Here is a 15,702-nt window from a genome sequence, read left to right as displayed (position 1 = left end):
GGAGGTGCTGTTCTTCTCTGCTGGGAAGTGCGGTGAAGTGCAGGAAGGTTAAGTACTCATTCAAGTTTCTTTGCTTATTCAAACCAGGCTACTTCTAGATGAAAGGCTGCCAGCTGCGAAATCCCCAAAGTAAACTAGGCTGCCATAGGACTGGTAGCCATAATTGGAGCCAGTGCCGGGCCTTTGAAATAAGCCCCTCGCAGAAAAGCTCTTTTTGCTGTGTCTTTTATTTCGCATGCAGTCACAGGGGTGGGAGTTATTCCTGTTCAAGATCAGGCCATTCACAGTTCTCCAGTCTCAAGGTCTCTGGCCATTTCCCTCTGTCCCGCTCCCCTGAGCTCTCCCACACTTCGGGTTTCCTTTAGAGATCCTGATGGCTCACCCTGGAATGAGCCCAAAGTGGCTTTCTGTTAGCGCTCCTTGAATACCCAGGCAGGTCATTGCAGTCCATGAAACTGCGTTTGACTTCCCAAATAAAAAAAATTCTACGTGTCATTTCAGCTGGATGAAGTGATTTTGCTTCTTGGCCCAAGTGACTGCAGTGTTTCTGTGAGCTCCAGGTATCTGCTGTGCTTGCTCCACCTGGGGCTGGCGGCGTTTCAGTAACGGCTGGAAGATTTTTCTCTTTACGCCAAGTTTCTGTGCAATTTGAGGGATTAAAGTCCAAATATTACTGCTTACTGTAACCGTAATTTCTAAGAGAGCTATCAAACACTATTGACATCTTAATATTTTTCTTCCCCCTTCATGAGGAATAGTCATTTATATCAAGCTGACTTTTTTATTCTTTCTTCCTTTTTTTGAAAGGAAACTTCTCATGTTTTTGCTTTTCAGAGCACAACCATATATGGCTTTTTTCTACGATGTATTAGGAGGGGTGAAGTACAGCTTAGCTTATATGCATTTATTATAGTAAAGGGAGAGCTGGAAATCGCGCTTTTGTGATTATTTTTTTTAATGGAGATGCGTTTTGTCGATCAGCTCAAATAAAATTGTGTAAGGATTGGAAGAAACTTCGCATGCCAAGCTAACCAAAGGCATTTTTTGTGGGAGACTGAGAGAAATATATTTTTATCTAGAATTTTGTTTTGCTAAAAGGTAAATCCATCATTTTGGAGCCCTGAGTGTCACTGTGCTGCAGAGCTCATGCAGGCAACCCGTGATTTGGGAAGACTTTTTTCTCTTTTTTGGTTACTCATCAATCAAGTAGACTGCTGTATGCTGTTCGTGCCATGAGAGATTAACCACAGATCTCCAGAGTCCTATCCTGCCCTCCTTCAGAGAGTAACCATTCTTAAATTGTGAAAACAGCAGTCACAAATGAGAATTTTAAGTCATCTCAAAGATACTTCTAATTACATTATTACTGTGACAGGATTGGTTTTGGATCGATTTGGTTATTTAGGAGAGCTGTTGCCCTACTAATTATTTTGAAACAAAATTTCAGTGTAGGACTCTGTGTAGTTTAGTAACATTCTGCCTCAGAGTTGGACTTTATGTAGAAATTCTGTACTTCAAAATAGGATCTTTAGGGCGTTAAGAATGCGGTCCTTCATCAATTGTTATTTTAGATTCGATACTCTTTCTTGGGTGCTGAGAAATGTTTCAGATGAGGGAACGGGATTTTCACACTATTGGGCTTTTTACCAGAAGATCAACTAGTTTAAATCACAGCCCTAGTCAGGGGGAGAAAAATAAATAGACCAAAAACCAGGAGAATAGCCATCTGTTTAATGGGACTCACGAAGAAAGCTAATTCCGCGACTGCTGTGTGTGATTTGGCACATACATCGTGCAAGTACAAGACTGTGATTGAACAGCCTGAGATTTTTGTGACAGAAAGGGAGAGACATAAAAAATGGTGGGAGGGTTTCAGGGTTTAGAGGAGTTTAAAGGTTTTTGGTTGTTTTACAGTGGTGATGGTTGAGAGAAAATTAAACAATTTTTTTTTTTTAGCAATGCTACCCGGGGAAATATGAGTGGGAAGAGCCCTTTCCTTTATTGATGGAGTTCAGATGGGAACATTGGTTCTAAATGGACATATAAGTAACCTTGTAAGAATCGTATTAAATGGTAACATAGCAGCAATCAGATCTTTTTAACGACGGCCAGCAGTTTCACTAACAGATTGAATACCTGCTGCAGTTTTCACAGTAGGTTTCAGGCATCTTCTGAGACAAAGGTGAAGAAAAGAGCCAGCTAAAACCATACTGACATATGCACCATGTTGCTCTTGTGAAGCTGTCTGGAGTAATAGTGGTGGTAATAATATTGATAAACACGTAACAGCTCCAGGGCAAAGTTAGGTAAGTGAAAATGTATCTGTTGGGAAATCCCTTTGGAGAGCTTCCTCGCCCTGCTGGTGCACATGCATGATTGTGTTGGGCCTGCTGTCAGCCGGGTGACGTTTCACTGTGAAAAGATACACAGAAGAGCTGCCATGAAACAAGCAATCAAGATTTTATTAGGTTTTCAGTTGGTTGCCAGCACGGGCAGCTCCATGGAGCTGCAATGGTGCTCCAAAATGGTGTGGGGATGTGATTGATCGTTGTAAGAATGTGGTGAGAGGTGGCAGGAGGTCCTTGGTCCCCTGTGGGAGAGGAGGGAGCTGAGGGGTCAAGCCTCCCCAGATGCAGAGCCACACTGGAGGAAACGGGATCAGTGGCACACATGGTGTGTCCTTACCTTTCTGTAGCTTTTTAGCTCCACACTTCTTGTGACCCCTTAGCTGCTTGTGTGCTGGGAACAGACTCCTACCCGCTTTCAAGTAATCATTCTGGGAGAGAGTTCATAGGGCCTTCCGACTTCTTGATACAGCTATTTATAACCATGCACAAAAATAGAAGGTGCATAGTGAGAGAGTCATATGAGTCATTCCCATTTTGATACCGAGTCACGCCGGGCTAAATCGCCCTTCTTGGCATTCTGGTTCAGATTGACGGCATCAAGCTCGTGCTCGCGGGCCAGATCGCAGCTGCCCTCTTACCCATCACACGCCGCTTGGGCTGTAAGAACTCGTCTCCTTTTAGTGCTCTGCTGTTATGTGTGGTGGGACAGTGCACAAGCAGCTGCCTTTAGAGCTGCTGCTTAAATCCCCGTTGTCAGGAAGGTGGGCAGGGGTCACTGAGAGCGGAGCTTCAATGGGATTACCAGCCGTTTAACGAGGCTTGCTTCTCAGGAGTCCTGTGTTTTCTGTCACACAGCATTGTAGTGTGTTTGTCCAGTACAGGTTGCACTGAGTACAGAGGGCTTGGTTTATTCTTATACAACTAAATTCAAATACGGAGGTCTTGCTGTGCTTGTAAGAATGCTGCGCAATAAAGGCATTTCAAGGAATCCCTGTGGGTTTGAAAACTGCGGTCACCATGAAGTTCAGACCAAAAAAACTTTAATTAACACAAAATGAGCATTATAAAAGCAAAATTAAATAGCTGCAACCTTTAAAAAGAAAAAAACAACCAACCAAACAAACAAACAAACCCACAAAAAAACCCCACCAAACCCAAAATACCACAAACAAACAAAAAAAAAGAAAGTACAGTATTTCAGTAAATATCTTTAGTGTTTTTCAGCCACACGCCCTTATATAATTAGAATCAAATGAAGTTAAGGACTTATTTTTCTGCAGGCTTATGCTATGCTTTCCTCACTGTATTCAACCTCTTTATTATTCTGCTGGCCATATTTTAGACCATTATTAATCTTGGATCTCTTCCTCAGTTTTTGCTCTCTGTAAAATGGGATAGGGAGATTTATTCTGATCTCAGCATGCATTCAGCAGTACGAATGTTGTGTACTTCTGTTATTAGGCTTAATACTTATGAATTACATGTGCCTCTTATGTTGCTCTTCCAGTCTTTGATGTGGTGTGACACTTCTGCGTTTTATTGGGCTTTAAATTACTACCAAGTAGGTAGCCCATCAGGCAGATATTTTCATAGGAAAAATGGATAATGTGATGACAGTAGCATGCCAACAAACAAAGCTTTGGTGGCTGCTTTTCTGAGGGACTGAGCATTGAATCAGCCTGGTAGGAACAACTGATTTTTAAGTTTCTTCTCCCTCCTTGATTGTTTCTTAGTGAAGTCTAAGTAATGGTGATGATGCTAAAGGCACAAGTATTTGCGTCATCAGAAAAAGAATATTTAGAAAGGCTATTTCTGTTATTCTTCCAAAAAGTGTCTTACACAGTAATCTTTAGATCAGCCAGATGAAGAGAACAGGCCGTGTGCTTGGTCAGACTGCAGTAGATTACAAAGTGATGCGTACCATCACATAATTATGATGCTAGAAAATTATTCCTCATTTTAGCATTGCCATTTAGGCCTGGTCATTGGGAAGAACAGTTTGGTGTTGGTTCTGTGTGCCTGATGTCAGCAGACACATGCACCCCGGTACAGATCTGGATGCTTTTTTGTTTATGTTTCCTAATGCTTTGTCAGTGTCAGTGCATTTCAGAGCTTTGGCCACCCCTTTTCATGCATGCACACACACAAAAGTATGACATTTTCTTTTTCCTTCTAACCTGAGAAATGGAAAAAATGTCGTGGCAGACGTAACACCTGTCACATCTCAGCTTCTGTGGTTGCTTATTTAAAATTTTGTTATTGCAAGTGGCAAGCTTCCCCACTGAGCAGAAGATGACATGTAAATCCAGGTTAGTATACTTATAGTAGCAGCTAATAAGACAGGGATACTTAGCTTTCAGATGTAGCGATGTTAAATTTGTTTGGTTTATTTACGTGGGAAGTGACTTTAATGCCTTTTTATAGCTGCTCAAGCCAATATTCAGATTTTGTGTGTCTTGGCCTTTGCTAATGACACCGACACACCAGTCAACTTCAGTCAGAGCACAGTAAGCTGTGTTGGGGTTTATTTTCCCTTGCTCTCTTCTCTCTTCCAGTTCTCCCATATCCCCTGGTGACAGAAACCGTTTCACTTCTCCAAGGAAGCCTATAATGTAGCAGGAAGGAATATCCATAACAAAAGAGCATATGTATCTGCATGCACGTGTTTATGTGTAAATTTTCCAGGGAGAAAGCATTCACAGGTCTCACTCCTGAATTACTCTCATTATAATAACCCATTTGGTGTCAAAGTATGACAGATTATAAGCGCTTAAGGCTAGTCCCAGCTCAAGACAGATGTAAATAAAGTACTTCTGATTATTGTGCAGGTCAGTGTGTTTAAATAACAGCCCCCCAAATCATGCTTTGACATTTAAAAGAGAGAGGAAATATTGTCATGCTGCAGACCTGGCACAGATAAGCACAGGGCAATTTGGTCAGTACACGGTGATTTGTGAGCGCAGCCCAACGCAGTCATTTTCACAGTTTGTAATCAAGTAGCCACCTTAGCAGTGTGTCAGCATTAAAAAAAAAAAATGTTCCTTTTAAAATGTTTACACAAATTACTCCCCTGAGGTGCTACAGTGCATTCGCTGCAAAACTGATGTAGGTTAAAGATCTGGAGCAGAAATGGCAAACTTCCAGGAGCTTTTTTTTTCACCAGCCAGTTGCTTAGGTGACCAGGTCACAGTACCAGGATAATTTTTCAGGTCCGGTGCCTATGGCAAGATAACTGGGAGAAATCCCTGTGTTAGTGAGCGCAGTGGGATATCTCAGAAATCACAGCGTAGAGGCGCCTAAAATTAATAACTGGTGCGAGCTTGTGGCCACGAGGATGTGTGAGGTTGGACTCAGTGGCAGCTCTTCCCTGCCTGGGCCATGTGCCCCATTCCAGCTCGTGTCCTTGCAGCTCTGCTCCTTCAGCATCACCCCACTGTGCCACGCAGCTGGACTGGAGCTTGCCCCGCTGCTGGCCAGGGTGGCCACCTCGGAACCTGGCCCTGCCTCACCGCAGCGTGCGCAAGCAGAGGAAGGCACGTTGCTGGTAGCACCCTGCTTCTGACACTCCCCTGTGAACCCCTCTGTTTCCATCTTTTTGCCCCAAACTCTCCTCTTCTCCAGCCCTTCTAGACTGTTCACCTGTGAACGTGTCTTCTGTTCTCTGCACATTTCTGTGCTTGACTTCCCCCATTGCTCAGGCTGCCACAGGGCTTGTTACAGACACTGGATCATTTTGTCTGGCTCTGTGAAGGGCTTTGCCCCAATGTTACAGGTTTAGATGTAGAGGAGAGCACAGAGTGTCAGTTGCATGCCAGAAAACCCACACAATGTGGTAGAACTTGATCCCTCTGCACAGAGCAAAAACCTGAGCTTTAACATGTTTCCATGTGAAAAGTTGTTTCTTCATTTCTTGTCCTGCTGAGAAGCATAATCCACTTTCATCATTGTTCGTAGCTAAACCACACCTGCCTCTGAACTCAATTTTGTACTTAGTTGTCTATTCAGATCTGAGAAAGACAACAGTAAAAGCGTTCATCAGATGGAAGCACTGAGGAGGTACTAAATCGCACAGGAGCAAGTATTAAATGTGAGGGCTACAGAGTAACTTCTGTGTAGGGGTCAGAGTCAACACACTGATCTACTAGTGGTGTCAGGTCCGGTTAAAGGAAGACACCTCAGTGTAAGAGACACTGCTTGGCAGCTGTGATCACTCATGTGCTCCTTTGTGTTGTCAGTGCTTTTCTTTCTTACAATTTCTTTGTTCTGCTTTTACCGATGACCAGATCTCACATGTAATCTCCTCTCTTTAAATACATGGACTTCTGCATTAACTCAGAAGACACAATTAGATGCTACAATTAGTGCTACTTGTTTTGCAGGGGAAAAAAAAAATTAGTAAGTGCAGATTAAGCTTCAGGTAGATGTCAAATGAAGGAAAACAAAAGAGCAGAACAGGACGTTCTTAAAAGGGAATGTTTTGAATTTGACCAGTTTTACTTTGGACCCGATAACACACCAGACTATCAACAGCACAGTGAGGCTGACAGTCTGGGATCATGGTGTCATTCAGGCTGGAAGGAGCCTCAGGAGGTCTCTGGTCCAACGTCCTCCTCAGTCAGCTCAGCTGGGAGGTCAGGGCTTCATCCAGTTGGGTCTTGAAAACCTCCAAGGACAGAGACTGGACAACCTGTCTGAGTCACCAGATCTAGTGTCTGTTTTCACTGGGAAATGGGGTTCCCTACATCCAGTCTGAACTTCTCATCTTTTAACTCTTACCTGTTGTGTCTCATCCTCCTGCCATGCCCCACTGTTGAGCACCCAGCTTCATCCTCTTACTGGTCTCCTTTTAGGTGCTGGGGGCTGCTGTCAGGTTCCTCTCTGTCCCCGGCTGTCTCTGCCCCAGGCCAAACTAGCCCTCGTCCTTCAGCCCCCTCCAGGGTGAGTGCTCAACCATCTAAGGGGCCCTGTGCTAGACTCACTCCTGTTTATCATAATCTTCCTTTTCTGGGTGTTCCAAAACTGAACACGATACTCTAGGTGGAGGCTAATGAGTGCCGAGTAAGGAGGGGATTATCAGTTCCCTCCATCTCCTGGCTCTGTTCCTGGTCACCCAGCCCAGGATGTTGCTGGTCCTCTTTGCTGCCAGGGCACTCTGCTGGCTGAGGCTCAGCTCCCTGTCTGCCAAGGTGCCCAGGGGCTTTTCAGCAAAGCTGCTGCCCCAGTCAAGCCCCAGCCGGCACCACGGTAGGGTCTCATCCTTCCAAGGTGCGGGACCTTGCACTTGTCCTTGACTTCCATGAGGTTCCTGTCAGCACATTGCTCCAGCCTGTCTGTGTCCCCCTGGGTACACCTCTTTCCTCAGGCATAAAAACTGGCTCTGGCATTATGCAAGTGCTGCGAATTACCGAATTGTCAACAAATAAACCACAAAAAGCAAGGAGATTCCTCCCTTTCCCATTTTTAATCTCTTCTGTTTGCTGCCAAATACTTGGAGATCTGCTTGTAGCAGTAGAGCAGATAAACGAAATGTGTAGACTTGAAGTATGGTGCTTAAATTGATAGCCTAATCCTACATTAGTATTAACCCAGATGCTCTTTCTTCTTAACAGGGAAAAATATGTGATCTAGGATCATGGTATGGCAGGAGTTAGAGCTGGAAAGTACCTTACAGGTCACCTATTTCATTTATAATGCAGGATTTCTCTGACCACTACGTTTTCTAATGTGTTGTCTGTGTGCAGAAGTGTCAAGTACTGGGATTTCCTTCGCTCTCTTGAAGGGTAACTGCATCTCACCATTAAGACATTTTTTCATTATACTCAACATTAGTGTTTCTTCTCTTAATTTCTTCCTATTATTCCTAATTATAATTTGCGTCATCCCTAAGCAACCTAACCGTTGGTGTTTATGTGGTAAATATTGTAAAATCGCTCACTTAACTGGGTTGGTTCTGTTACAGAATTCATAGCCGGTCAGTTGAATTTTTGCCATTAGATGTCACTACGTGTACAGCAGACTGTTTTTAAAAGACTTGACTTTTATTTAGCCTCCCAGAAAAATCAAGGAGAGAACTGGGAGATGTTGGAGAGAGTCTGGTAGTATTCTTTGAGATAACTACTTCTTAAATAGTGTATTGGATATGCTTTTACTGAAAGCAGCACAGAAGGAAACATAAGATTTTTGACTTAACTCCAACAACCAACAGATGATGCTGTGACCTTAAGCATATATAAATATGTTTAGCAGCTGCTGTGTAACATATTTATAAGTGTTTAGTGACCTGGAGGTTAATCAAAATGAGTTTGGTGATCTCAGCTCGGTTCTTAATGGACTCCACTTCATATTATAGCACTGATGCAGCACAATTTGTCACAGTCGGCTGTCTTTACTCAAAGGAGGCCCACTGTGGAGTGAGAATTAAAGGCTGAAGTAATACCTGGTTATTTCTCCCTAAAGAAACTTTCCATTCCAAGCGATCCTAGAGCAGAAGAAAATGTGGAGGAGCTCTGTACTGCGGACTGCACCCAATCTCAGCATAAAATAACATTTACTGTTACAGGATGTCACCTCCTCAGTGTTACTGAATTATCTTGGGTGTGCTGCGGTCAGCGCTTTGGTAGGGGACGGGGGAAGGACCAAGTTCTGCCAGGGATGCTGCTGAGTCTTTTCACCTGCTGGGCTCTTTCCAGAGGTGGAGAGCTGTGTCCATTCCCAGTGCAGCATTACAGGGGAGGATGAAAGGGAAGGGTATTGCCTTGCCAGATTAAATTTTTGAATTAGGCTCTGCCATTCAGGTCTTTCTGAGTGCAGCAGCAATATTTTTAGGCTTTGGTTGTTTTCTTGCTGTCCTGGCCAGAGCTAGTATATTCCTTTTATTTCATTTCTGCTCCCCGTCTAAACTGGAAATAGTTCCCTGCTTTTTGATTTAAAGCTGTCGTACAGCAGTGTGCTCTGATGAACCACAATTGAGATAGATGTCCACAGTAGGTAACATGAAATAGGTTGTACCTCGATTTGAGACGATGAACAGCACCACAGCTTAGAAGATACACATGCTATAGGCAGTAATAGTATTGAAATACTAGCAGGTCAGGACTAATTTCAGCTTACCTGCAAGGTGCGTATCTCCTGTGTATAGGTACCTGTAGGGACTTTGGTCTATTCCAGGATCCCAGCCATACTCCATAAAAGAACCTTTTAAAATCTATTAATTCTTTTTTAAAGTGTAAAAAAGCACTTGCACACTTCCTCCATCTTCACTAGTATCTTTACCCAGTAACAGAAAGAATCTCACTTATCCAGCATAAAAAGAACTTTTCAGTTAGCTGCGTTTGTTGAAATACAGCAATTTTCAACTAAAAAAAAGGGGGGAGGGTGTTTAAGATGCAGTATTTACATAAGAAAAGCTTGATTGTGTGACAGAAATCTTTTAAAGTTGTTGCCACACAGTCCTGCTCTTCTCTCTTCCCTTTGTAATCTTCCCTTGGAGCATTGCACCACTGTGCATTTTAAATCTTTTCCCTCCACTACTCACTGCAAACTTCATGAGGGAAATGACATTGTATGGCAGTTGTCTCCTTCATATCAAAAGAAAGCCTTTCCTTCTTTGCCAGAGTGAAGAAAAGTTTGTCTTCAGAGAGCAAAGGACAAAACTGACTTGGAAAAAGATGCTTTATTTAGATAACACGTTCTCTTTTCCTTTGAAGAAATTCACAATGTGTCAAGAAAAATTAGGCCAGATAGCGCTTTAATGGTCCTCCTCCTGTACCTCCTAAAAAAGAAATCTGTTTCTACCAATTGCATTATGAATCTACTAGTAGTTTGGAGAACACAAGAAGCTGCTGAAGTTATTCAGAGTTGTTGGTTTGGGGGTTGTCTGTTTTGCTTGGATAGTGTATAATAATGAAAAGTAGAATTTACACCAAAACTCCATCTTGCTACTGGGACATGTAGCTTTCCCTGCCTGTAGGATAAAATTAAATGCTTTGTTTTTCATGAGAAAAAAAAAGCAGACAGGTACCAAAGCTATGTAATAGAGTGGCTGCTTTCTTTCTTGCCTCCTTTATTTGGAAAAACAGCATAAATTTACAGGGATTACACTAAAGAAACAGATCTGAGTTTTGTATTTTCCTATGTGGGCTATGAATATACAAGTAAGTATGTTTTTGCATGTGTTTTTATTTATGTATTTGGTTTTATATGCGTAAGTCTATATCCATATACACATAATATGTGCAGTTTTCAAGTATACCAAGAAAAGGTAGATAATTGTATTATGGATTCAAAGAATAAAAGATTATTTTGAAGTTGAATCAGGCATTACATAGGGTGATTATTTTCTTCCTTGTGCCTCAGTTTATCCATATAATTGCCAAATCAAGCACAAAGTGTACTTAGGTACTTTTTAGAACTTAGGAGTAGATAAGGTTTAGCCTTCCAAAATATTTGCTCTGAAGATCTTCACATCTGAAAATGTGGAGAATTAGGTAAGGGCTTCATTCAGGGCAGTTTTGCAGAGAAAGTTAAGTGTCAGTTAGCGGATTAATTTTTCAGAACCAAAACAGTTCTGCTGGGGCTTCTTGTTTCAACAAAGGGTAGTACATACGTCGTTTTTTGAAAGATAGAAGGAAAGGACATAGATGGCATGTACCACAAGATGAACATTTTGTTCAATGCTGCAGTCACGTTTATGGTCACTTTAATGGTGTTTGCTAAATGACTATGACTAGATCAATATTGGAAATGGGAACATGTTGCATTACTTAAAGAAAAAAAGCGCTGCTTTGAGGAAGAAGAGAAGCAGGAAGTTACATGTATATGATTTCATTGGGAGTTGTGCAAATGCCACTTTCAGTCATGAGTAGTGCTCAAGATAAATGCTCACGTGCAATTGCATTTCTCCTGTGCAATGACATCAGATACAGAAATCTGAAACAGATTTCTGTAGTAGCCATTTTTCTTCTGGTCATTTCACTGTTTTTTAAGCTATGGCCAGCAAGGATTTCTATTACATGGTCAAAATTGCAATTCACCAAAATTTTTTATGCCAACCTTAGGTTTTAATTTCTCTCCTGGTCACACGGCTGTCTACTCATAGGATAAACGAGTTGTATTTTTCTGCTGATTGGTCATGACATATAAAGACACTGTATACATCTCTTGAATTTTTTGTTCAGTCCAGTTCTGTCTTAGATATACGGTAACTAATTCAAGACTAATAGCTCCCCATGTAGGTAAAACGAACTAATTGCATGTCTTCTCCTTAGCTATTTGCAAACAATAGGAGATGTACTCTGTGACAAACCACAGCACCTTCAGCAATGAGGTACGTAATGAGACATGGTGTGTGTGCTCTTTCTTCTCGTAGGCAAGGCAATTTTCCTGCCATGAATCAGAGCGGTATTATGGGATCCAGCTCCCCCTATACTCAGCCGATGAACAACAGCTCTGGCTTGATGAACCCGCAGGCTCCTCCTTACAGCATGGCACCTAACATGGTGAACAGTTCCACAGGTAATGGTGGGTAACCTTTCAGCAGTGGCCTTCCTCCAGCAATCTACTTGATACTGCCAGCCCTGGGCTGGGGGCCGAGGGGTAGCCTGCTGCATTTGATTCACCCCGGTGGGTGGTTTGGAGTGATTCAAAACTAGGCTAAGGTATTTGTGGTTTTTTTTGTACAGTAACTCATACATTTTTCATTAAGTCCTTTTGCACAGCATGTAGATGGGTACAATGTTCTGAACAGTTCCAGCAACACTCGGACCCAGTTTGACATAGCTGTTGACTAGCAAATGTATGTATATTTGTGTGTATGTGTCTGCAAGAGACAGAGAGAGAAAAACCTCATCTTTTGAGAGGCTGCTGCTCTTGCTTTTCAGTGTGTTAGTTCCCAAGATTGCAATTTCAGATGTTTAATGTGGTCCTGGTTCAAAAAAAAAGAGATATGCACCTGCTCTGGCTTGAAGAAGCTGTAAGTTGAGCGCTTAAAATAATTACTCTGTTCTGAAAACATAGGCCATATTTGCTGTTTCCAAAATTCATATAACCGTATATAGGGTTTCTTCATTCACTTATTTAAATATCAGTGTATGAAATGTAGTCATAGCTTCCTTTTGAAAAAAAAGCAAATTCAATGTAGCTGCTGGATTTATCCTTCATATCATAACTTGTGAATATAGAATTCCGTGCACCTTTGTGTGTGACTGTGAAGACAGGTGAATGTAGTTCTGTGCAAATGTGCTTTATCGTCCGTATTCAGCTTGAACTCCTAACAAGTATCCTTCATCAAGATAATACTTCAGGAAAGATCAATTCTTTGATTGGGATGGCTTTGGATGGAATTTCAATGACCCTGAAGTGGATCCTCCCAAAAACTTATTGCAGTTACGGAGTTTCTGTGCATGCTTTACTGTTTTCATTAGACCTTTCTGAAATGTTTGGGGCTTTGAAATTTTTCCAAAACCTGGATAGGTTGTGCTAGGGTGACTTGATGTTGTTTCTTTATCTGGTTTTGTTTCTACTTTTGTTTATTTCTTTGGAAGTGCCTTACTACTTAAATTGTGTCTTACCAAGAGCCTTTGTTTCGGTATCTTCCTCTCTGCCTGGCTTAGCCTGCACCTTTCCTTCATCCTTTGCCTCCTTCCCCATCTTTCCTCCCTGTCACTTGTGTAGGTCGCTGCTTTCTGGGCAGAAAATGGTCACTGTGAGATGCTAGTGTCTAAGTAAGTCCAGAGGGTTTCTTTCCTCAACATAGGAGCTCCTGAGACACTTAACAGTGTCATATTTTTCAATAATATTATGTTACATTTCTGGATAGCAGAAGAAACAGAAAGGAAGCTGTTAATCACTAAGATTAAAAAAAAAAAAAGGCACTTTTTCCAGTTCTGGCTTGGAAGGCATTGGTTAGTCCAGACAGCACACTTCACCGTCTGGATGAAGAGGGAAAAGCTATTGAAAAGACCATTAGATAATAGCTTGCTTTTCCCCCACCAGAGCTGTCCCAGGTAATATTATGTTTTGTTTGTGTAGTTATGTGTTTTGTCTGGCTTACTGAAATAAAATTACTTCTGAGCATTGAAACTGTGCTATAAATTCTATTTTGCTATTAGCAGAAGTAATTTTTCCCCCTTTTCCTTTGGCCCCCAGAGCTGCGAAAATAACCAACAGCAAACAGATGGCAGAGTGCCCTGCCTAAGAAGATTTATGTATTCCTAAGGAATAACCAGTTTAAAGGAAGATTCACAGAGGCTTTTTTGTTCAGATAATTCAGCCATTCGTTATTTCATACAGTGGAAATCTGTTCAATGCAAGGCCATTTATCCTAGCAGTCTTTTGTATGGGGTAGTCATACTCTTTTTATTGTGTTATGCATTCTGAAATATTGGATTTTTAATAATTTAAACATTTATCAGGGGGTTTTTCTGCTGCTGCATTTGTGAGGTTTTCTTTTGTTCCAGTTTTATTAAGTCAAAGACTACCCAATGGAAAGTAAGTATGAGATGAAGTAGAGGAGTTCAGTGCACCTCTTTTCCTCTCTGTGTGAGCAGACGTGTGTCTGGATTGCTTTCTGCAGCTCATCCCCGAGGGTACACAGAGATGGCACGGGGAGGGGGGAACAAAAGGGGAAAATGGTGTGAATGTGGGAGTGCTGCATGTGCCCCTGTCCTGGCTCATCCTTCTGCTTGGCTTAAAGAAATGAAGGGCCGAGCTTAGGACAAGTGTGAACACAGTACTTAAAATGATGATATCTGGAGCGGGGGCATGCTTCAGGGTCAGCTCCGGCCCTGCGTTTGATGAGGTGGAGACATTGCAGGTGATACCTACTTACAGGCTTGAAAATGGCATTTTCTGTGGCACAAAAACCAGTCAGGCTCTCAGGGTCTTGAGCCTTCCTGCCTCACAAGTGTAAAGTCACAGGTCTGTCAGATAAAGCAGGGTTCGGTCAATGTGTGGGGCCAACACCAAATGCAGCTGAGTGGCCACTGCGTTACTTGACTTGCTCACGTGCACTGAGCACCAACAGCTGTGGTTTCAGTTAGAGGTCGATGAAAAACTGAGCTAAGCAATAGGGAGAAGTTAGTTTATTTGTTGTCTGGGTTTCGGAGAGTGCAGTTGTGTTGCCTGTTTTGAGGGAGGAAGGTAGGTTTTGCTTATACTCATTTTAATCAAATGCACTTTAGGGTTTTACTCTAAAATAGAGGAAGATTGTTGATGCTAATGGAATTGTTTTCATATGGTTTTGGAGCTTCAGTACAGCTAAGTATAACACTAGTTTTGCCACGTTTTTAGTCTTATCTATAACTTTTTATGACCAACTGATCCTTTTTTTCTTTATTTATTTCTTTTTTAATTAATGCCACAATTGAAAGGAAAATCGTGTTGCAGTTATGCATCCTGGTACTTCAACAGTGACTGTGCATCAAACTGTGGATTGCCAGCTTCTTCTCATGTAGAGCAGTTTAGGAGCGCTGAAATTATGAGATCAGAGAAGTCAGATCCTTCTGATAAAGTATCCTATCCGTAACAACAACAAATGCTTCAAGAAAAAGTGACAGAATCCCTTCAAAATTACAGAACAAATTGCCATTCAGAAAAATTGTATAACCTCCACTGTCCTTTTTGTATGTGAGTTTACATTTCCCATATATATTGTAGGTTCCCCCTACCACCACCCCCAGTTTTTTAAATTCAAGCCTTAAAATGTGTATAATAAAAGGAAATTTACAAAACCTGACATAAATAAAATAACAATTTCCTACTGTGAGCCTTGGTAATTCCAGTGAAAATTATCTTTAAAAGGAAGTAATATGGAATTTTGATCTCACAGATTTCCGTATTGTGCTTGCACAGAAACTGGCACATATAATCTCTGCTACTTCTGGAGGTGAACAAAGCAATAAAAAGGCAGTAATCTTACTGCTACAAAGATTGTTTCCTAATTTCACAACCTCCGTCCTACTGAAACCTTCCATTTTCTGGGAATTATTATTCCCAACAAACTTTTAACACCATAATACTTTACATAAAACATGAAATTCTGGGATTCCTAAAGTTACTTGAACTAAAGGAATTAAATGGATGTTCGTAATTAAAAATAGATACAACACTTAGCTTTTCATTTACATTATATATATTTGACTTTGTATTTATTTGGATGAATCTCTGACAGAGAAAGCTATCATATTTATGAATGTGAAGCATTCTTTTAGAAATCTTGATTTGTTTTCTCTGGTTTGCAGCTTGGTTACATTTTTTCTGAAAAATGGAAACCTCCATTTATTTCACCTTTTTTTGGCTTTAATGCATATTTGTGAATGAGCTATTATATAACGCACATTTAAGCAAACTTCCTGGA

The 15,702-nt window shown here is 41.5% G+C and overlaps 1 protein-coding gene across 1 annotated transcript in view; it reads left to right on the top strand.

Moving 5' to 3' along the window:
- The window catches only part of ARID1B (AT-rich interaction domain 1B), a gene marked incomplete at its 5' end in the record, with an annotated part of 326,929 nt that overhangs the window by 271,318 nt on the left and 39,909 nt on the right, over positions 1-15,702 (top strand). Inside the window, one exon of the mRNA XM_080342352.1 lies at positions 11,716-11,861. Within this exon, the coding sequence (XP_080198478.1) occupies positions 11,716-11,861 (146 nt within the window). The remainder of the gene's footprint in view (positions 1-11,715; positions 11,862-15,702) is intronic.

Source organism: Nesoenas mayeri (assembly GCF_963082525.1).
Source record: "Nesoenas mayeri genome assembly, chromosome: 3".
Classification (NCBI taxonomy): Eukaryota; Metazoa; Chordata; class Aves; order Columbiformes; family Columbidae; genus Nesoenas; species Nesoenas mayeri.
Note: the sequence above shows the minus strand (reverse complement) of the source record. Positions and strands in the feature narration are given on the sequence as shown.